The sequence below is a fragment of the Vespula vulgaris genome, chromosome 16 (assembly GCF_905475345.1).
Source record: "Vespula vulgaris chromosome 16, iyVesVulg1.1, whole genome shotgun sequence".
Classification (NCBI taxonomy): Eukaryota; Metazoa; Arthropoda; class Insecta; order Hymenoptera; family Vespidae; genus Vespula; species Vespula vulgaris.
In genome coordinates this window covers 1,145,001-1,170,000 of record NC_066601.1, presented here as the reverse complement: position 1 = coordinate 1,170,000, position 25,000 = coordinate 1,145,001, and the positions used below count along the sequence as shown (strand labels likewise).

General features: G+C 30.2%; 2 protein-coding genes across 7 annotated transcripts in view; one reads left to right on the top strand and one right to left on the bottom strand.

Annotated features, from left to right (window-relative positions):
- The window catches only part of LOC127069642 (hepatocyte nuclear factor 4-gamma), a 53,739-nt gene extending 41,256 nt beyond the window's left edge, over positions 1–12,483 (bottom strand). For 2 of the 3 annotated variants that reach the window (XM_051006852.1, XM_051006850.1), the window contains exon 1: positions 12,240–12,482. Coding sequence is in view for 2 of the 3 variants with exons in the window: in XM_051006850.1 (XP_050862807.1) it covers positions 12,240–12,327 (88 nt within the window). In the remaining variant the exon portion in view is untranslated. Of the gene's footprint in view, positions 1–12,239 lie in introns of all 3 variants that reach the window. The other variant, XM_051006849.1, reaches the window with a different exon arrangement.
- Positions 12,484–24,140: 11,657 nt separating this feature from the next.
- Positions 24,141–25,000, top strand: part of LOC127069639 (E3 ubiquitin-protein ligase AMFR-like) — a 45,622-nt gene continuing 44,762 nt past the window's right edge. For 2 of the 4 annotated variants that reach the window (XM_051006843.1, XM_051006842.1), the window contains exon 1: positions 24,142–24,400. The gene's annotated coding sequence lies outside the window, so the exon portion shown is untranslated. The other 2 variants (XM_051006846.1, XM_051006845.1) reach the window with 2 other exon arrangements.

Below are 25,000 nucleotides of genomic sequence, written 5' to 3'. Positions count from 1 at the left end.
ATATAATCGAATCGATTCAATTATATATATATATATATATAAATATATAATTGTTAATATTTTTTTTTTGATCGAAAATTATTGTACGAAAATTAAATATAATATTGTGAAATTATGGAATAAACTTTTTTTTTTTTAAGAAAATAAATAAATTAAGGAATGAAATAAATGAAGAAGAAGTCGTTCTATATATATATAGAGTTGGTCAATAATTAACGTTTAAATAAATAAAGGATGTTACTTTTAAATAACGTAATATTTGAATTGTGATATTGGAATCGAAAACATTAGATTTTCTTAATGAGATCGTTTTCCAGTACGCTGCTTAGAACCATTTCTGAAGTCTTAATCATCATCGTCTTTATGGTGGTTAGGTGAAAGAATTCTCCTTAATGGTATCAAGGTTAAATCCACTTTTAGATGATCTTATAAAACAATCCTACTATATATTCACAGAAAATGAGAAAAGATAGATAAAGAGAGAGAGAGAGAGAGAGAAACTGATGATGTATCGAAATACAATTTTTTCAGGTCAAGATTACGTGATAAAAAATGAAAAGAAGAGCAATGTGTAAAGCAAAAATTCTTAAGTAATTATGAAAATCACGTACTCTTTTTTGAAACTCTTTGTTTTTTGATATTTTTCTTTCTTTCTTTTTTTTCCTTTTCTTCAAATTACAAAATTACCTACATTGTACTAATTACTAACAAAGTAACTTTTAATAATATTAATAATATTAATAACTAATTAGTTATTAAAATTACTGATAAGTCTGATTACGAGGGGTTTTTGAAGGAAAAAGAAAAAAAAAAGAAAGAAAAATTTTAACGCAAATATTTAACTGGAAAAGAATTAATTGACTTTTAAGATGAATTAAAAAGTTTTAGGAACCTTTGATCCACCCTGTTAATTACATTTTATATATATATATATTTTTTGTAATAATTAAATATAAAAATTATATTTATATAATTTACATATATACATTTTAATAATTAAATATAAAAATTATATTTCTAAATAATATATACACGTAATAATAATAATAATATTAATAATAATAATAAAATAGAAAGAGAAAATAATCTACGATACTATATCTGTAAAAGAAGGAAAAAGTGAGAGCGAGAGAGAGAGAGAGAGAGAGATAGGAGAAAATAATGATGATATATCGAAATACAATATTTCCAGGGCAAGATTACGTAAATGATAAAAACGACGATAGAAATAGTTAGATATATAAAAGATAAAAGGAGAGAGAAAAAAAGAAAAAAGAAAAAGACTGAGTTAGGTGCTTACACGTGCCATAATCAAGTTTGCAATGCAACGACTTTGTGACCTCTTCGAGAAAACCAATCGAAGTCGGTGGAGGACGTCAACTATATTTTCTTAACGACAGATTAGCCGTCGTAATATCGTCAACGTGTCGTCTAGTTCTTTTTCTTTTTTCTTTTTTTTTTTCTTTTCTTTTTTTCCTAAGCCATTACTATTTTATGCAAAACGTGTTTTCAATAACGCTGGCGCTCGTAGACCATTCTCCATTGAAATACCTTTTGTACGTTTTATTGATTAATAGAAAGAAAAAAAAAAAAAAGAAAAAAAGAAAAAAAAATGAAAAAAAAAATAGGAAAACGAACGAAAAGAAAGAAAATAAGTGAAAGAAAGAAAAAAGAAGAAAAAGGAGGAAAGAAAGAACGAGAGAAGAAAAATAAAACGGGGCGAGAGAGAAAGAGAGAGAGAAAGAGAATCAAATCTATTCGATGAATTTTCTTTTCGACGAAGTTTTATATAATAATAATAATAATAATTGAAATACTAAGTTGATATCGGCTATAAGCAATTAAGTAGAAACCTAATCATCTAATTGTTAAACGCAATTTCTCACGTTCGTTCCTGATACGATCCTATCCCATTTTTTTCCATCGACGTCACTTCGCGTCGAATTTCTAGAAAAAAATTATTATTATTACTACTATTATTATTATTATTATTATTATTATTATTATTATTATTATTGCTATTACTATTATTGTTGTAAATTATTAGGAGAGATCGTTTCTTTTTTTTTTTCTTTTTTTTTAAGCAGACGCGATAGGACCTTATATTTTTCTTCTTTCTTTTTCCTTTCCATCTTTTTTCTTGTTTTATTTTTATTATTTTTATTTATATTTCTTAACGTAATCTAACTTCGTAAAATAACAATAATACTTTGTAAAATTTAATTACATATATATATATATATATATATATATATATATATATATATCAAATATTTGTGATATATGCATGTGTCTATGTGTATTTGTGTGAGTTGATACGCGTTAAATTTGATATTTTCACAAATGAATTTATTCTGACAATAAAATACATTTATATATGTATGTGTGTACGTGTGTATATGTACATATGTACAATTATATTATCATCCAGTTTGGCATACAATATAACATTTTTACATTGTATCATTGCGTTGTTTAAAACAGATTAACTATTTATCGCTAAAATGAGAGACAACGAGGAGGATGCGTGTCGAATGCGTGCTGTTACTCGCCAATACGAATTTGCAGGACGATTAATAAGCAATTAACGAGTAACGATAAGCAAACGAACGTCTTCTTTTTGCGAGAGCAAAATCTAAAAGAAAAGAGAAGATACGAGAGAAGTAATGAAAAAATCAAAAAATAAAAGATAAAATTAAATAAAATACGAAAAAAAAGGAAGGAAAGAAAGAAAGAAAGAAAGAAAGAAAGAAAGAAAGAAAGAAAGAACGAGAGGAAGAAGAAGGGAAAAAGAGAGAGGAAGAGAGAAAGAGAGAGAGAGAAAGAGGGAGAGAGAGAGAGAGAGAGAGAGAGAGAGAAGAGGCAAAATGAAAGAGAAAGAAAAGTGAAAAAAAGAAGAAAAAGAAATTAAATTAAAAATAATTCGTAACAGTTCCGTTCTTCTTTTCGTAAAGTCTGTACTTTTCCTTCTGGCATCCTTATCCATTTCATTTAACGTATATGTCTATTTACATATGTACATATACATACATACATATATATATATATATATATTTCGTAAACGATGTAAACGTATCGTTATTACAAATTCTTTCTCTCTCTCTCTCTCTCTCTCTCTCTCTCTCTCTCTCTCTCTCTCTCTCTCTCTCTCTCATACATGTTCTTATCTGTTGTCAAACCTCGCTATTTTCAGTCTTGCGTTTCGGCCTTTTCGCAAATAGTCTTACATTTATAAATTTCGTTTTCTTTTTGCTTTCTTTTTTCTCCCCTCTTTTTTGAATTTTTTCTCTCCTTTTTTTTTCTTAAACGATTTCATGAAACAGTATCTGCTATCTTCAAAAGTAATATAGATCGATGAGCAACCAAATTGATTTACTAAAAGACCGAGAAAGAGAGAGAGAGAGAGAAAGAGAGGAAGAGAAAGATTAGTTCATTAAATATTATTTTTTCCTATTTTAAAACAGTTTACAGACAATACAATCGAAGCGGAACGAACGATAAGAATGACTTCTTTCTCTCTTTCTCTTTCTCTTTCTCTCTCTCTTTCTCTCTCTCTCTATCTTTCTCTGTCATACACACGCAGTTAACAGAAGGAAACACTTCTAATCTAAGATATTACGTGTCGACTAATCGTCGATAATCTCTTATCAATTTCTCTCTCTCTCTCTCTCTCTCTCTCTCTCTCTTTCTTTCCTTCTTCTTCTTTCTTTAGTCTCTCTCTTCTTCTCTCACTTCTCCCTTCCCCCTCTATTCAGCTTCACGCTCCTACACATACTACCTCCTCTTCTCCTCATTCTCCTTCTCCTTCTCCTTCACCCTCCCCCTACTCCCCCTCCCTCGTTGCCTTTCGTTATCTGTAAATTTTGACAAACCGAAAAAAATACCTAACTGTTACTAGCCCTCCCGTATTACTCTACAAAAGCCTATACGACACAGCTGTAAAGATCGGCTAACTTAATTATATACTACTCTCAGAGCACCGTAGAGGGGTATATCTCTTATCGGGAAAATTTTCTTCTTTATCTTCTTCTTCGTCGATGCGAACAGATATCGGTAAATAAAGATTGTTACGATTGTAACATTCTCGAGAGCTTTGGTCCCATTTTTTGGATATGGAGGAATTTGATCACAAAAGAAATGGATGTATACACATATACTATATACATTTATATTATTATATGTATTATATATATTATATATATTATATATATTATATATATATTATATATATAGATGTTCGTTTCTTTTGTAATCAAATTCGTTCGTATCCAAAAAACGGAACTGAGATTCCCAAGAATGCTATAATTGTAACAAATTTTATTACTGATATTACTGATATCTCTTCTAATATTAAACAATAAAATAAATAAATAAAAAAAGAGAAATCGAAACAAAAATAAAGAAAACAATTGCGTATTAACAAATTTCATGATATATTTAAAAAATATTCCTTACAACGAATAAAGTGATAACGATTGTATCGTTATGTATCTGTTTTGTTTTGTTTTTGTTTTTTTTTTTCTTTTTATCAACAATTTAAATTTTTATTGCATTTAGAAAATATTTAAAAAATATTCTTCACAATATTCTGAAAATATTCTGTACAATATTTACAAAAATATTCTGTACGATGAATAATGTCGTAACTATTGCATCCATATGTATCTGTTTTTTATCTACGATATAAATTTTCTTCCATTTAGAAAATATTTTGAAAAATACTTCGTACAGCATTCTGAAAATATTCCTTTACAATCTTCATATACAAATATTCTCTACGATTAATATAAAATATAAAATGATAACATCCGTATTCATCAATCTACAATTCTATTTTAATTTTACAATGCAACGGACGTCGTCGTTCTTTATTATTTATTTATGTGTTTATTAATTCGTTTATTTATTTATCTGCTTTTTTCTTTATTTCTTTTCTTTTTTTTTTGGAAAGCCAGACAATTGCAATAAATGTGTCAAAAGATTGGCGAAAGGTGTCAAAACGAAGTCTCATTGACCGATGCAGTAAACCAATAGTGGTGAACGTCCGCATATCCAAGATGTCGGAACGGTGCTTCTTACCGAGGTTATCGCTTGACCTCCTTGGGGATTACTCTTATGAGTTTATTATAGCTTATCATACATCTCGTACAGGATGCAACCTTCGATTTGTCATGCATTCGAAACGTGTATTCGATTTATTAACGAAAAACCTCCTCAAGGACGCCAGAGTCTATCTTATTTTCTGGAGATTAGCCTCGGGCTTCGTTCGTTTAAATACTCTGTCTATTTCTCTATCTCTCTCTTTCTTTCTCTCTGTCTGTCTGTCTGTCTCTCTCTCTCTCTCTCTCTCTCTCTCTCTCTCTTTTTCTTTCTTTTCCTTGTTACGCGAACACTTAAGTTATTTATCATAACTTTACGTTCTTTCAAAGATTTCGACAACGTTTATGGTAACGAACTTGGTGATCTATCGCCAACGAATGAATTACTACGATAATGATAATTTTATGTAGATTATTTTCAAAAAATGGACATCATATATATGATAAACGTCATATATATATGGATATATATATATAAACGTCATATATATATATATATATGAAAGTTCATTTAAAAATCAAATCGAGCTCGTAAAATACGAGGAAGAGAAACGAGAAGGAAAATGGAGAAAGCGGTAAATTAACGGTATCATGATCAAAACAAATGAATTAATAAGAAGAGGAGATCAACTGTACTCTTCCCCCACTCTTTCTCTTCCTCTCTCTCTCTCTCTCTCTCTCTCTCTCTCCTTATGTCTCAATCTCTCTATTTCTATGTCTCTATATCTCTTTTTTCGAACTTTTCATTATTTCGTTTCTTATCTCACGTAAACACTCAATCACGTGATTTCTTCGCGGTCCATGAATGTCTGAATCTCTTTTTAAGATCGTGGAAATAACCATTCGATCGTTCGAATGAACATAATCTCTCTCTCTCTCTCTCTCTCTCTCTGTCTCTCTTTCTTTCTTTTTGTGTCTCTCTCCATTCGTCCGTTTGTCAATCTCTATCTTGAGAGTTTGTAAAATATAAAAAAGAAATAAAAAAGAAAAAATGCAAAAATATGTTAACTCATTACCGAGAAAACCAAAAGAGAAAAAAAAAAGAAAGAAAGAAAGAAAGAAAAAGAAGAAGAAAAAGAAAAAGAAAAAGCACTCCTCTGTTCGGAATCGATTAAAGATAAAACGTCGATAGTAACTAAGTAAGTACTCGAAACAGAGCTCAGCTTCTCGTCGAGAATCGAGAGTAACGAAGATGAAAATATTAATGGCCGAACGAACGCTTTATTTTCAATTTCAAGGTTACTCTTATGCTAATCTTTCATGTCTCCCTCCCTCCCTCTCTCTCTCTCTCTCTCTCTCTCACGCGCACAGACATATACGCATATATTTTTTATTTATTTACAACTCCAATAAGTCGAATCATTGCAATGGGTATTTTGAAAAAAAAAAGAAGGAAAAAAAGGAAACTCATATTCACGTATTCGCTGCATCCAGTCGTTTTGTTTTTCTATGAATCATTGAATAGAGAGATAAAAAAAAAAAGAAATCGTAGATAACAAAATCTTGACATCTATTGATTTATTTCTTTGTACGTTCAAGAAGGAGATATAATTTTAAGAAATTCTTCTTCTAAATGGGCACGAACGTTCTATTGAAAGGTGACATTTCTTTAGAATACAAATGTTTGTTTTCTTTTTCATTGCAAATGTTTATCCAAGGATTATTATTATTTTTCTTTTTATTGGCCGATCGTAATAGAGAAAAATAGCTTTCCCGAATTTTATATTATCGTACGTATATATCCGTTAAGATAAGATAATAAACATTCACGATAGTTTTCATCACTTGAAAATAAAATGGTAAATACAGTTAACCGTATCGTTTAATGAATCATCGAGCACATTCTAATATATATTTGTACCGTTTGAGCTATCGAAAGGAACACATCCTTTGTTTATGAACAATAACGACAACGACGACGACAACAAGAAGATACGAGAGTAAAATAACGAGAGATAGAGAAAGATAAATAGATTGTCCTTAGAAAAGAGAAGTATCCTTTTAAAATTGTTCACGCGTATCTCACAGACATTTTCTTTTTTCTTTTTTTTTTCCTATTTTTATCTTATTTTCTTCTCTTCTCTCTCTTTTTTTTTTTTTTTACTTCTTTGACATTCGCTCTACAAAAAACTTGGTAGAAAAAAGAATTAATAATAAGTTTCACATACACATATACGGACAGACAGAGAGACAGAGAGACAGAGAGAGAGAGAGAGAGAGAGAGAGAGAGAGAGAGAGAGAGAGACTCCTTCTTGTCTTCCTCTTCCGCCATTTTGAATAATATTTTGCAAAAACTTTTCATAAGTAAAGCAGTAGTGTCACGGTTAATCGATGTTACGTTCATTACATTCATTAACAAAACATATCTAAGTATGTAGAAAAACTTCAGAAAGAATGGATGATCGATCGATCAATCGATTGATCGAATCGACAATCATTTTTCTTTCTTTACATCGGCGGTGTGCATTATTCGTACAAATGTTTTTCGGTCGACGCTGCATCTCATTTCATTGTCAATTCTCTGAACATATGAACGTTCTAAACGGCTAAACTCACGTACTTCCACCAAGGTAAATGTTTGCCGATCGATTGGCGACGTGTAAGACGAGTTTTAAAATGCATAGAGAAACGTAGAACGTAATGCACGTGTCACCGCATTGCGTCAGATCTGACCGTGTGACACGAACTATTAGTTTTCAAAATGTCGAAATTTCCCGCCAAAGAATATAAAAGAAAACATAGAAAAAGAGAGAGAGAGAGAGAGAGAGAGAGAGAGAGAGAGAGAGAAGGAAGAAGAAGAAGTAAAGGAGGAACATTAAATCATTTATAATACTTTGATATTAATTTGCTGCCATTTAAAAAAAAAAAAAAAAAAAAAGAATCGTAGAAAGGGACACGTAACGTTCGATAAATCGATAAGTTACGTTGATCCTGTCCGAGCGTGAACTATTAGTTTTAAAAAATGTCGAAATTTCCCGTAAGAAAAAAAAAAGATAGGAGAACATTAAATCATTTATAATACTTTGATTAAGTTTCACTATAACTTATTTCTAAACGTATAGATTTAGGGAGGAGAGAGAATGATAGGAAAGGTAGGGGAGGGGGGTAGGACACGTAACGCTCAATAAATCGTTAAGTTATGTTCGATCGTCTAACACTAGGATTAATCGTTTTAAAAATGTCGAAATTTCCCGCCAGAAAAGATACAAATAAAAAGCAAGAAGTTGAAAAATAAGAAATGAAATCATTTATATGTAATATAAGTATAGTTTCGATGAAATTTGTTTTCCAAATATTTTTCACTTGTTTGAAAAATAACTAACACGTACATATATATGCATATGTATGTGCGTACATACATATATACATATACATATAAATGAGACACGTAACGTTCGATGAGTTAGGTCAAAAGTGACAAACCTGTCGTGACCTCTCAACTAAATCTGACCTTTACCCTCTAACTCGACCGTTCCGGTAAGTTGTGAAAAGACGATCTCAACTATTTGACATCGTCAATGAACTTAACTTATTTGTTCACCGCTAGAGAACTTACGTAATGGTGGAAACGGATTGATTGGATGCCAGGGATGTGCATGTAACATGTTACGAAAAAGAAAAAGAAACAGAAAGGAGGATATTATCCACGTTTGACTATAAATTAAGTTGATCGTGTGAAACGAACGAAAATGAGAATTTTAAAAATTAAAAGAGAAGTAAAAAAAAAAATATTGAAAAATTATCGTATCGTTCGTCTCGAAAGAATTCATTAGTTTTTTCGAAATTTGAAAAGGTATATATATGTATATGTTATATATAGATTAGACGCGTATATTCTATATTCATTCAGATAGAACGATCACTTGAAACATAGGATTATTTAAAACAAGAAAAAATCTGCCATCGATAAACGAGGAGCGTATTGTTAAATCGATTATCTTGAAAAAGGAAAAGAAAGAAAGAACAAAAAATTCAATCGTTTTTAAGAACTTTGAAAAAAAGCACTTGTAAATTAATTACTTAAAAATTTGTTGAGTCAGGTCGATGATGCGAGACGAATGAGTATTTCTCATTCTTCTTTCTTTCTTTTTTTTAATTATTTAATAATAAAAAAAAAAATACTCGTGTCGAAAAAAAACGAGTACTATTGAATCGTTTATCTCGCGAGGAAAAAGAAGTTCGGTTGCTTTTCCGAAATTTGAAAAATACTTATAGATCGGACGTATAAAGTTTCTCGAGTCAGTTCGATCGCGTGGAACGCGTATGATTATTTTTAAAAATATCTCCCGCGGTAAAAGAAAGAGAAAAGAAAAAGAAACAGAGAAAAAAGGGAAAGAAAAAAGAGCCAAATTCTCTCGAAGACAGAGAAACATTAAATCATTTATCTCTAAAAAGTTCATTTGCTTTCTCTAACCTTGAAAAATATATGGACGACGAGACGAGATTTAAAATTTGTTGAGTAAGGTTGAATGTTTGTACCGAACGATTGTATCGAAAAATTTTCAAATCTGCCGTCGAAGAAAAAAAAAAAAGAAACAAAAAGTATTGAATTCTTTATCAGTAAAAAAGAGAGAAAAACATTTTCTGTTTTTATTACCTTTAAAAAAGGAGAAAAGAAAATAAAAAGGAATAAAAAGGCGCACAAGAACAGAGCTACACGTGAAGTTCAACGAGTTAGCTCGATCATGCGAGACGAAAATTATTATTTTATCGAACGTGTCGTCGAATCCTTGTTATACAAAAAAAAAAAGAAGAAGAAGTAAGAAGGAAGAAGAAGAAGAAAAAAAAATGGACAAATATCAAATCGTTTATTTTGACAAATATATTCTTCTATCTTCTCTAACCTTTAAAAATGCATAGAGACGAGGCACATAACGCATGTGTTACGTGTTACGAGAGATCGATTAAGGCGAGACGAACGATTATTTTGAAAAATATCGATTTCTGAATTCCCGATAAATAAGAATCATCGAAATAATTTATTCCGGAAACATTACTTCGACTTTAATAATCTTTAAAATTGCATAGAGATGAGGAATATAATACATTTGACGCTCGTTACGTCAGATCGATCCTACTGGACGTAGGATTATTATGAATAATGTCGATTTTTGTAGGCAAAAAATAGAGACACACTACGTCGTTTATCACGATAAAATTTCTTTTACCATTTGTAACCTTTCAAAATGCATAGAAACGAGACACGTAACGATCGTTGATTAAGATCGATCGTGCGAGACGTACGATTATTTTGAAAAATGTCCAATTTTAGAGCCGAAAAATTGAGATACGCTGAATCGTTTATCCAAAAAATGTTCTTTTACCTTTCGCAAACTTTTAAAAATGTATGGAATCGAAACGGATAATGTTCGATGAATTGGATCTTTCGTGTAACGATGTAGGAAATATTTTGAAAAATGTCGAATTTTCGACGCGACGAAACTTGATACACAACTAATGTACGTTTACTTCCAGCAATTTTTAAAAATGTAAGAAAGTAAATATATGTTACAAACGACACGATTGTTTCGTACGAAAAATTTCAAATTCCCACGAGAGAAAAAAGACAAAAAAAGAAACAAAAAAAAAAAAGTAAAGAAGGAACAAAAATCCAAGAAACAACGTTCGTTTCGACGAATTTACTATAACTCAGGTTATCTTAAAAATCCTATAAATATGCGAGTAAACGTGAAATCCAAAACGATCGATCGATCTTACCAGACATTTCAATTATTTTACAATAGCTTTTTTAATTCTTGATCCAGAGAGAAAAAGGACGTGTAACGTTAAACACGAATATCAAATGTATTCGTTCGAACAAAAATTACTCTACCTTCGGGAATCTTTATTATTTAGAAAAAGTAATAAAAAAAAAATACCAAATTTCTTCAACGTCGAACGCTATCTTATCTATCAAGTTTCACTCTCTTTTTTCCTATCTCGTCAAATCGATCGCGTGTCTACGTAATATCAAATCAAAATGTGAAGTTACGAAAACAAGAGTGGGAAAAAAAGAGCGAAAAAAAAAGAAAAAAGAAATGAAAACAAAGGCAAAGAAGAAAAAAAAGAACAGAAGAAAATAAAAAGAAACGAGGGTGTGTTCTCCTTTTTTTCTTTTTCTTTCTTTTCCCCTTCGAAATCGCATATTTTCGTTATAGAAGAAGATAATAGGTTCAGCCTCTTTCAATTTCTAGATCGCACGGCTGCCATTTTGATACTACTTATACATTCGTATAGAACGTGCGCATAATAAAGTAAGAAAGAAATAAGGAAAAAGAGGGACAGAGAGACAGAGAGTGAGAGAGAGAGACAGGGAGACAGAGAGACAGAAACAGAGAAGGAGAGAGAGAGAGAGAGAGAGAGAGAGAGAGAGAGGCGAGGGTCTCAGGGTTATCTTTTTGCCGGGCGCGTTCTTATCTCGCAACTCACTTCGTTATGTGCGAATTTTTGCCTGTGCTATGACGATGAAACACGCATGTCCACGATCCGTTGTATAATCGCAAAACAGCACGAGCAAGAGACAGAAAAAGAGAGAAAGAAAGAAAGAGAGAGAGAGAGAGAGAGAAACGTTCGGAAATCATTAAACAACATTCCAAATTAATCGATTTTTCAAATAAAATTGATCAAGAATACGAAGAAATTATACCAGGTTCTCTTACGACGATGATATTCATAATATTTTCTATCATATATTTATAAAATTAATCGAGAATATCGATAAATTATAACACGTTCTCTAACGTTGTAATACGTCGATTATTATCATTTAAAAATCTATATAAAATTTTCGAAATCGACGATCGAACATGTTTCTCTCGTTGCAACGATGATAACAATGATAATTTCATTGTCATTTGAAATGTCTTCGCGAAGAAACGTTTCTCCTTCTTCGAGAAATGAATATCTCGAGTTTCTCTTAAATCAAATACGACGACAATGATATTTATAATATTTTCTATAAATCGATACGAATTTCTCAGTATCAGCAAATAATTCAAAGTTTCTTATTCACGATAACGACGACTATACAACACCAACGACGATAATAATAAAAGTAATAGATAATAGATAATACAAAATAGATAATAATAACGAAGATGACACAGACGATAACATCATGAAGAAATAGATGGTACTCACTGTCGGATGAAGAGGAAGAGGCAAGGTCGCCTCCGACGATGACGTCATCATTAAAGTTCACCAGCTCCTGAATCTCGTGGTCCTCCATGACCGAAGGTCAAACCTCCCTTCTTCTTCTTCTTCTTCTTCTTCTTCTTCTTTCCCCAAATTTTCAGATATATTACGATCCAACACACATCGGCTATCAAACGAAATATATATATATATTTTTCTTTTTTTTTAATTTCCGGGATAATGTATAGACAAGAAAAAAAAAAAAGATGGAGACGGAACCGACGACGACGACTACGATGACAAAAAAAAAAAGGAAGAAAATGAGGAAGAAAATAAAATAAAAAAAAAGAAAGAAAGAAAGAAAAAGAAACGAGAAAAAGAAAGAAATAATACGGAAATAATAACGTAATATCGGCACGGCACTAAATATTTACGTATCTATTTTTTGTTCTTTTTTTTTTCTTTTTAGAAAAATAGGTAACGAGCGAATAAACGAGTATGAGAAACTTTTTTCGAGTGGCGGCCGCTACGCCGGCCGTTTCGAAAATATCGTTCGCATGCGCGCGTGCGCCCGCGCACTTACAAACGTTACGTTACAAACGATCGTTTCGTCAGCGCGTCTCTGACGCGCTATCAGCTGTCGTCGTGTTAATCTGCTTTTTCGAAGAGATTAGAAGGCATACACGAGGACGGCCATGTTTTATTAATTTTTCGTTTCTCTCTTTCTTGTTTTCTGTTCGCGAAAGTGAGATATTTTTATGGGATAATTGAATGCCAAAGTAAAAATTTTTTCGGTCGATAACCAATCGGACATCTCTCTATCATTTCTTTTTTTCTTTTTCTTTTTTTTTCTCTCTCTCTCTCTTTTTTTTTTTTTTCTTTTTTTTACAACGTAATTTCCCGCGTCATTTCGTGGTTACGGTAAACAACTATGTCGATCGTTCATACGATAATACATATTTATTTTCGTTTAAGAATCAGTTTCGTTAGTCACTCGCTCTGACGGTAATTCCCGTTCCTTCCCTATCGTTCTTTTGGTATACGTATTAATAATTGTCTAAAATTAAATTTTCATTTAATCTCGCTTTAAGTCGATACGTCATACACCAGCGATATCCGGAGCGAAAAGAGAAAGCAAAAGAAAAAGAAAAGAAAAAAAGAAAAAGACGATAAGAAAAGAAAGTGAAAAAAAAAGGAAGAAGAAGAAGAGAGAAATAAAAGTAGCGGAGAGAATGCTCTGTGAGTAAATAAGAAGTTTATCTGATTATATCGTTGGTATTCTCGTTTATTTATTTCATCATTTATTTATTTATTTATTTAGGAACGATTCTCTCCGTGTAGCATTGTTTGTATATCAGAACGTCCATTATTCGAGAGCTTATCATTATCAGAATTCTATTTTTAGTAATTAAAAAAGAAGAAAGAAAAAAAAAGAAAAGAAAAGAAAAAGAAATAATTTCTCCTCCATTTCTATCATGTACCGTTATATAGTAACGTGTAATACTGTTTCTTTTATATAACGATAATGCGTAATAATAAAATCGTTTATATTTTGATCCGATTATTAAACTCTTTTCGATGATTCTAATCAATTTTTCCAAATCATTTTTTCGCATCCTGAAATGTTAGATTAAACGTAAGATTAAAGATTCGAACCATTAATCCCTTCTTCGAGATAATATTAACAATTGTATATATAAAAATAAATTAAATCGTATAATATTTTATCTGTCGTTATCTATTATTATATCTACTGAATATATATATATATATATATATATATATATATATATATAATCAATGATGAAATTTTCCGTAGAAAAAGGTACTATTTCTTACATAATATATATATATATATATATATAAAGAAGAATATTATCTACGGATGATCGTATATTTCATATATAAAAAAAAAATTGAGAAAAAAATCCTCCTCGTTGATAAATAAATAAATAAATTACATTACGAGTTTAATTCGACGTAACGACGAAGAAGAACACGCTCGATCGTCGCACAGATATATACATATGCATATATACATATATACAGTGTCATTGACAATACCGATTACTAGAAAATCGAACATAAACAAGTGATTTGCAATACGACGATCACTCTCTCTCTCTCTCTCTATCTATCCGTATCTCCCTTGCTCTTCGTCTATCTCTAAAAAAGGAAAAACAAAACTAAAAAAAAAAAAAGAAACAAAAATAAGAGAAAGGAAAGAAGAAAAAGAAAAAGAAAGAAATATATAATACGCAATCGCAATGCAACGATTACGAAAGAATTTATATATCATCAACGATTCGTCAACATTTGCGGTTCTATTTCATAAAACATTAGTCTCATTCAACCATCACCATTACCATCACCATCACCATCATCATCATCATCATCATCATTATCATCATCAACCACCACTATCACTATCACCGTTACCACTAACCTTATGTTTGTTACCCTCCGACTTCATCACCCCCACCCAATATCCACCCCCATCCCACCACCATTTGCCTTTACATCCCCTCCCACTAGCTTTCATTCGACCACTCTTAGTTACGGAATAATCCAAGCGTGTCGAGAAGCCGCGAGATTCGAAAGCCGCAAATCGATCTCTCGAAGGCCGCTGATTGGAGCTAGTTCGATCGTGTAATCGGCGGAGTGCCTCTATCTGTGTGGGTGTAACTCGAGACGTCCGTACCTCTAAACAGACGTGAACCAATCACGTGTAACGTAGGAGGTGGGTGCTCTTCTATGTTACAGGTCTTATTGCGCTTAGAAACGAACGTTACCCTATTTCTCAAACCTATCGTAATTCTCCGATTTTCTAATCCTATTCTTTTTCTCCCTTTTCTACATACGTTGACCTTCTTCTTTCTCGATTCTTTTCTTGTTTCCCCATTTTTGTTTCTTTCTTTTCCTTTTCTTTTCTTTATTTTTATTTATTTATTTATTTATTTTTTTTTTAATTCATTTTATTCGTCTTGTTTCTCATCTCATTTTATTATTTTATTATTTGTTTCTTCTTATTGTTTTTCTTTTTCTTCTTTCTTTCTTTCTTTCTTTTTTTTTTGAAAATATTTAATTACGTGTTTCTATACGTTATTATTAAGGAAATGCGTATGTGAAGTTTGTATTTCGTTCGTTATTATTATCATTATTATTATTATTATTATTATTATAATTATTCTGTTTTTCTTTTTTTTTTATTTGACTTCAATGTTAATTCTCTATATAACTATGTGTAAGTTTTCAGTCATGCACACTTAAATAATATATATATATATATATATATATATATATATTTATCTTTATTTTGTACGTTTCATTTTTCACGTTATCGTCATAAATTGTAAATGTTGCTCGACATATTTCTTCAAAGTCTGTTGTATTTCCTTTTTTTTTTCAAGTATAAATAACACTATATATATATGAATGTAATTCTACTATAATTATTACAATATTACATAATATTAATATACCGATATGTAACTTATCATTACAATATTATATAGTATTAAAATACTCCGATAAACTTACACTAAATATATATATATATATATATATATATATATATATATATATATATACGTGTATATGTACATGTGTCTGTGTATATAAGTTATATCAGTCATATTATAAATACAATTATACCATACTATGCTATTCACGTTATGTAATCATTTTTACAAACACAATAAAAAATTGTGTTATAGGATTAGAATAAATGCATGTTTCATGCACGATCGATCCTTCGCAATGATTTATTTATCACAAAAAAAAAGAAAAACGAGAGAGAGAAAGAAAGAGAGAAAGAGAGAAAGAAAGAAAGAAAGAAAGATGATTCGCAGGATTTAAAACACTTCTTACGTCGACGAAAAACCGATATATAAAACCGATCCGGTTTGATGGAAAGCGTTCGCTCTACTGCCGTCTCATTCAGCTCATTCCCCTCTTTTCTTTCGCCATCGTCGACACTGACGACAACAACAACAACAACGACGACGACGACGACGACGACGACGACGACAACGACGACGACGACGACGACAACGAGGACAACGACAACGAAGAGGAAATATCGGCAAAAGCGGGCCGATTCAACTTTTATTTTTATTACTCTTTTACTATTCGTTGGTTATTTATCTCATTTTCTACGACTTATTTCTTTATGTAATCTAGGTGTATATATATATATACATACATATAAACATACAAACAAATATACATACATACATATATACATATACGTGTGTATGTTTTTAATTATCTATCCGTCTAATTTCCTTTTTATTTATACATATATGTATATATATATATATCTTTTCTATATATAAATATATATATATATATATTTTCCTCTTTCTTACTTTCTCGTCGAACTTTCTCTATGTGTTATGTCATGCATTATATTTCCTATTTAAAACGTTTTGATGATGATAAATTAACATGTTAGTATTGTGTGAAAAGTATGTGGTGATTATTGTTAGAATCATATATATATATACACACACACAGACACACAATGTATGCATATATCAATTGATTGTTCGATTTTCCAAATATTAAAATAGATATAAAATAGATAAAAGAGATATTAAACTAAATTTCTAGATAGTACAAAGATTCGTAAAATTGTTTTTTTTTTCTTGCTCTTTCTTTTTATAATCAATCAATTTTGTTTTCAATCAAACGTTACTTATTGATGAATTAATTCATTATTATATTAATGATTTGATTATTTAATTTAATTCATCATTATATTAATTTATTATCATTTTATTATATTAACAACGTTCATTTATCATTTAACATAGATATAAAATATTGTTTATTACACACACACACATATATATATATATATAAATTATAAAATTTTAACCGGATTTAATACGAAACGTTTTATTATTTTATTCGTATCGAGAAATTGATGGATTATATGTTCTTTAAAGAAAATTTTCTAAACGAACATTATCGATTAAATTTTATTAAATTCAAAAAGAAGGAAAGACTAAACGTAACGATCAATAGAATTTTTAAAGGATTTTTCTACTTAATACAAAATGATTCCAAAAAAAAAAAGAGAGAAAAGTAAAAAAACAAAAAAAGAAAGAAAAGCAAAAGAAACAATTACACGTGAGTTTTATTCGCTTATAAATTTTCGCTCAATTTAAGAAGGCCATCACTTTGCACATCATGTCAATCCTCATAATTGACAATTATTAATGAAAGTAGATAAACGTATTCGTCGATTATAATCAAACACGCGAGATATAAAGAAGCCAATTGTGGAACATAATTCGAGTACGAAGCTTCAATTCTGCGTTTCTTTTTCTTTTATATCTCTTTAATTTATTTATTTATTTATTTTTTCTTAACATAGTCGAAATGAATGTTCTTTTTACGTCTACATTTACGCAGATAGATCGAAGCTCGGTGGTACGCACGAATCGATGAATATGATTTATGCATCAACGAGTACTTTACTGTGCATTCCAGCATAAAACAGAAAAGATGGACGAATGACGATGTTCAGTCAACATTAAGCTGATGTCACGCGATATATTTAGAGAAACGACAGTTTAAAATGCATCAAGATTTTTCCCTTATCGTAAAAAGTTGAAACAAATGTTGGCCATTATCGTCCGACCTTACAACCGGTACCCATCTCACAATATGTATGTATATTCATATTTGCGAATGAAAAAAAAAAAAAAAAGAAAAGAAAAAGGAAAAGAAACAAAAAATAAACAATGTCTCTTCGAATTTCTCGATCTATTCTTTTCTGGTTTCTTTCTTTTTTTCTTTTCTATCCAGAAATATTCAAGAAAATAATATTATGTTTCGTATTATGAGAGATGAAATATTGAAAGGAAGATAATAGTATAATATACAATGTCATACAATATATTATTATAATTATTATTGTAATATAAATATATTATTATAATATCAAAATCTGATTTACCTGTTCAATTTCATTGTATTAATTTTTATATCAAAATCGTTGAAAATGTTTCATTCAAATTTCTTCATTTATTAATGATTAAACGTTTCATTTAATTAGAAAACAAAATTATATAACGTCTATATCGTATAAAATTTTGTTATTATAACATATATATATATATATATATATATATATATATATATATATATATAAAAGGAATTGATTTGTCTGTCCTTTAATTTAATTTATATGAATTTCAAAAAAATTATTAAATATTTATATACGTATATATATATATATATACACATATTTTTATAATTAATCGTGCTCTTTTTCTTTAATATGATACAATTTCGTAACTGTATGCATTTGAAGGGTTAAGCTCGAGAGTGCAAAAAAAAAAGAAAGGGGGTGGGAAAAAAGAGACAGAAAAAAGAAATACGCGTTAACCTTCTCATTCATACGAATATGAATTGCGATATTAACGATTAAACACGATGGAATAATTATGAGTTGATCGATTTAACGAGAATGCAGATGATATAGAGCGTAATTATGTGTCATTAAAATGCAATATGTGTGCGATATGTGATATATTAATCGCACTATTCGGCTCTCTTCCATTCTATACTCAAATACCTATTTGTTAACATACGTGTAAACATCGATTTTAACACATACACACACACGCACATTCCTGATTCAATTCAAATCTGAATTTGTATTGCATTTGAAATTAACATAAACCTTTAAAATTCAATTTCGCTTGAAACGAGCCTCGTTTTGTCAAAAAAAAAAAAAAAAAAAAAAAAGAGAAAAGAAAGAAAGAAAGAAAGAACAAGAATAAATAAAAAACTCTTTTTCGAAAATAAGAAGTACTGTATAAAATTATCGTTCTTTCTTTTTCTTTTTTTTAAACATATATCATTACATACCGATCAAATTTGACGATTTCATTATTCCACCATTCGAATCGTGGATGGGCAATGAATAAGGTATTAAAAAAAAAAAAAAAAGAGAGAGAGAGAGAGAGAGAGAAAAAAAGAATTATAAGCATCTTTGCTTTGTAAGATCTCCTCTTCGTTTTTACGATATTAATAGAATAAGAAAGTTTCGAAATATTTGTTCCTAGAAAAGTTTCTTTAGATATCCCGCTATCGAAATAGAAGTACGTGTAAATCGTAACCGGCTAATGCAAATTAACCTTGCTGGTTCGGGAAAACGCATATGACTTAGCTGACTTAACTGACTTAGCATATACATACTCGACTAATAGCACTACGTTGCAGGTACTTATTTAACAGCCTTAGAGAGAAAGAGAGAGAGAGAGAGAGAGAGAGAGAGAGAGCAATAAGAGTCTACGCGGTGCGGACAAAAAAGAAAAAAGAAAAAAAAAAGGAGAAAAAAAGAGGCTCTAAAGAAGACTGCCTTGAATTAATAAATAATGATTTTCGCCTATTCCCTCGAAGATCACCTCGACGGATCTTTTACTTTAATGTCCTTAGCTCGTAAAAATTACTTGCGTCATTGTGATCCATGAACGCGTAATCGTTGATGATAATAATGATAGAAATAGAAAGTTCTGAATGCATTATAGGCATACATGTAATGTATGTAATGTGAACTACGAGAGAAACTACGGAGATTCGGAATTACGTAATTTTGCTTTAATATTATAATATAAACGAAAGAGTCTTCGTCTTCGTTTTCTTTAGAAAAAAAAAAAAAAAAAAAAAAGCAAAAATGATGATACGTTTCCTTGTATCGCAGAATATTAAAGAGAGAAGAATTCGTTTTTGACGAAATAAAATTGTGTTGTGCCTTGCATTCGTGACTTTGTTCGAGTTTATAATTCATGACTTAATAATTTGGTTTATAATTTATGATTCATGACTTGATTCGATAAATCATTTTGTTTGTTTGTTTATATGTGTGTACGTGCATGCGTTGAGAAACAAAATATATTAAATACAATGTGCCATGGACTATAATGTTTCGTATAAAATATGCTTACATTTATTCTTCCTTTTCTTTATTTTTTTTATTTTTTTATCTTTTTAATCGCGATATGATTCGATATAATAGGATAAATCATTTATATAGAAATGACAATATTGAAATTACCCGCCTTTAAGAAATGGAAACATAGATGGCAGTAGTTTCCTTTCAACTCGCGTATGATAAAACGTTTGAAGTATTAAGTTTGTTGCTTAATAACTTAATAATCCGCTAGATGTCAGAGCAACTAGTTGCTGCGTTTCTATGAATCTTCTTGAGGGCACCACTTGGGTATACTAATTTATTTTTCATAAAAGTAATACATAAATTTTTGTTTCCTAATGATTTAAAGATTTTTTAAATTTGACGATTCTTTTCATCTTTCTTTTATCGAATCAATTTCAAGAGTATTTTCCTATTTAATAAAAGTAGTAATAAATACATTTAACGTAAACAAGCAAAAAATATATGCCAATTACGTTTCCATTGAGATAGATTAATTGTAAAGTGATTGCTAATTTAATAATTAAAAAAAAATGAAATGGAACTTGGGTACAATTTTCTTCCCTTTCGTGCTCGTTTCACCTTCGAATGCACTTTAGTTTAATCTATCTTCAATGATTCACTACAATTACTATATCTTATACTATAGTAATTTCGTATCTATCACTCTGATATAGGATTTGATTTTATGAGAATAAAATTACGAATTTAATCGAACTTCAAAAAAAGAAAAGATTGAAATATTAATAACACGACTCTAATGTCAAATTTCACCTTATAAAATTCTAAATTCAATCGAACTTTAGAAATAAGAAGAAATTACAAAATTTATGACCTGATTTTGATAATAAAAATGGATATTCTTATATACGTAGCGAAATAGGATCAGAAACGGAATGTTACATCGTCTCACATTTTCAAATCTATCCCTACAGCTATCATTGTAAAATTATTTCGAGTGATAACACGATAACATTGAGATATGACTAAGAGCAATTTTCAAAAACTTTTATTGAACCTTCGAAAATAATTCGATAGCTTATAATTATCCTACTATGTCACAATTTGTGAGAATCTCTTCGACGTATAGCTTTTTTCTTGTTTCGTACCCTAATCATAATTATCGAAGAACATTCTATAACAACGATTAATGACAATTAGAATTAGAATGGTCCTTGATTTTAAAATATGAAAAGAAACCAACAACCCTAATGCAAGCTTAAAAAGAAAAAATCTAAGATTTTCGTATAGAAAATGATTAATAAAATGATTAATCGATAAAGTATAGAGAAAAATACAGAGGAGTTAATATATTAATTGATAAAAATGCTTCGCTAAAAATTGATGATTTCATTTAAAAATCTACGCTCTGTGATTCTAAAATTCTCTTTGTTTTTTTAGCAACGCACTTTACTCGACTTTCTTTTCCTTCAAAAGTAAAAGCGAAGACATATTAGATCATTTCTTTTATAAATTGAAATTGTAATTCTTTTATGAAGAAAAGAAATTGTCATTTCTTTTATAAATTGAATTGAAAAATAAAATAAATATTCAATTAATTTTTATTTAAAAATATAACGATAAAAGTCTTGTAGTAATAATCAGAGTAACGATTACTATTTACTATTTACAAACGATTACTCCGATTATTACTTTACTATTATTTACTTTTACTAGTTTACTATAATTTTCTTAGTTAATATTTTCATTTATTTAAATAATATAGTAACATCATATATATAAAATAAAAAAGCTATGAAACGAAACAAAATGATATTAAAAACAAAATACTTGATATTCTAAATCACTGTCGCTATCACTCTCTGTCATTACATATGTATCACTCTCTTCATTTGTTTTAAATAATAAAATTAAACATCCATTGACATAATTTTCTTACTAACTCACGAAAGAATAATACTTTTACACGTAGAAATAAAATTCAACGAAAAACGATACTATTTCGAAAAGTGCTCTCATTTTCTCCTTACGCTTCAACGAACTCCAAGATTTTGATCTCTAACATTTCGTTAAATAGAACCTTCGTATTCGAAAATGTAAACACAATGAAGACATGGATAAAACATCGACATCAATTTTCGAGTCAGTTCGCGGTTGGATTTCGACTTGTAAACATCTGCGGCCTTAAACGGTGAGTGAAAATCAATAAATATTCATTGAACGTTTCGATCTCCATAAATCAACAATTACCAAATGGTGAGACCTTGCCAATCGATATTACTTTCTTTATAAATTTTCTATCATTATTTTTCTATGATATGGACATTTACATCGTAAATAATTATCAATCTTAATATCTGTTTAAACAAAAACTTTTACCTATACGTGTACATTCAATTAAAAAGGAACAAAAAAAAGAATATATATATATATATATATATATATATATATATATATATATTAAGTTTATAGAACGAATATAAATACTTTTTCGAAAATCATAATAAATATCTTCAAAAAATATGTAGATATATATATATATATATTTTTTCTTTTTTGGTTAATTTCCTTTTATTACACGTATCTTTATCAAGTAGGAAAAGAAAGAAAAGAAAAGAAAAGAAAAAGAAATTTATAGTTACTCGCCAACCCCCGATTGTTAGGTTAAGCGTTTGAGAGAATAATACTTATATAAAACAAGATATAACTTACCAAGATTGATACGATACTGATGTGCATATGTACGTATTACGGTGGGGACAAATTCCCCTATTGCGCTTGTAGTTCATATTTAATCCATATATGTCGCTGAAATCGCAACGAAAGATGGCGGATATGACGTAATACGTAAACGTAAGAAAATTCACCAATCAGAATGGACTATTCTCCAATCTACATTTTTCTACTGTAAGAATGAAATTTTCATGGTATACGTCTTCTTTACAACCAATCACAATTAATCACGTGTACGCGCTTTAGTTTGAAATTTAATATCAAAAGCTAATGAGTTTACGTCTTTACGATAAATGTCTTTCAATAAATGAATAATCATAATCGATATTGTAATATGTTTAAAAAATACACATACGCGCACACACACATACATATATACAAATGCAACATTTTACGTTTTAGTCAAACGCAATTCGTTTCACGATACGAGGTATATTCTTTCGTTAAATGTAAATGATTTTAATATTTGTATATCCGAACAGATACGATACTTCGTGTAAAATTCTCAATTTAATAAAGAAAACTTGTTAGTAAATAATGAGAGATAGTCATACTTATTGTTAGATGAAACGAGAAATCGTATCGATCATTTCTAGGTTAAGCCATTGTAAACAGAGAAAGAAAGATTCCTTTTTCTTCCCTTATCGATCGAATCGAACGTTTTAAAGGAATAATTATGCGTCACGAGTTCTATTACGTCTTTTAGATTTGACTAAGTCTTGACACCTTACCGAATTTGTGTGCGCTCGGATGAGAAAACCTTACCGTTCGTAATATTTGCTTTCAAACGTCGTCGTTAAACGCGTGACAACGTACGCGATTGGTTGGACATTTAAACGTAATCCATAAGAATTACATCCTTACGAAATTTTCCTATACCAAATTACGACATACGCCTTGCAATCAAAAAAAAAAAAAAAGTATACAATATAATCGATTTTGACGAGGAAACATTAATTGTGTTCCTTACGATTTACGTATCTAACACATTACAAAACACAGACTTCGTTATTACATCTTCGATGGCTATAAAATCATCGTTAATCATTCGACGAAGTCGTTCGTGATGCTTTCGTAGGATATCCGACGTAAGCGCAACGTATTCGTCGTAACACGTAACGCCATCTACTTAATGAGCTAACGCAATCTTATCGACCGTACATTGGGTACGAACAGCGACGCTCTATGTATAACATAACGCGTCGTTGTTTTTAACGGTGCACACTAGCGCCATCGCGTTAACGGTGCCGGCGCAAAGAAGAAACGACTCAGACCGTGTCACGCCGCGCAATACGCCGGTCGATTCGCGTTCCCATTCGTTCGTTTCACCTGTATTATTTCTCTGGATAACGCGGAGATATCTCGACCTGTAATATTTCAAGTTCGACGATTGTGTGACAAATAATATATACATATAGATTTCTCTTCAAGTTTATTACGACGATTACGTAGTCGACATATTCTTTCCTTTCTTTCACTTTTTTTTTTTCTTTTCAATAGAAAAGGCGAAGATATATCAAACGTACGTCGTACTCTACGAAACATATTTTTCAATCTGTTTTTCTCTCTTTTTATCTCTGCTATCATTTCTCTCTCTCTCTTTCTCTCTTTCTCTCTCGTATGCTCACTAGTTGTCTCGCTCTAACTCACGCTTCTTTTCTTCTGCCCTTCTCTCTCTCTCTCTCTCTCTCTCCCTATTTCTTTCTCTTTTTCATCTAACACAAGCATCGTTGACTCGTGCTATGCGGATACCCCGATAGAATCGCTACCACCGTTGCTGCCGCTACCGTGTCACATGGGGCGAGACTCTTTCTGTCTCTCTTTCTCTCTCTCTCTCTCTCTCTCTCTCTCTCTCTCTCTCTCTCTGTCTAAAGGCGTCATATCGTCGTAGAACGCGTACCCGACGAGATAGTAATCCTCATTATTGTTGGCAGCCGTGACTCTAACGGTGGAAAGAAACGAAGAAGACTAAATATTCTCTCTTTCTCTCTCTCTCTTTCTCTCTCTGTTTTTTCATCAATCTATCTCTCTCTCTCTCTCTCTATCTCTCACTTTCATTTTTCTCATTTCACGAGACATCTTCCTGTTTCCATCTTTCTCTACCCTTTCTTTCTTTCTTTCT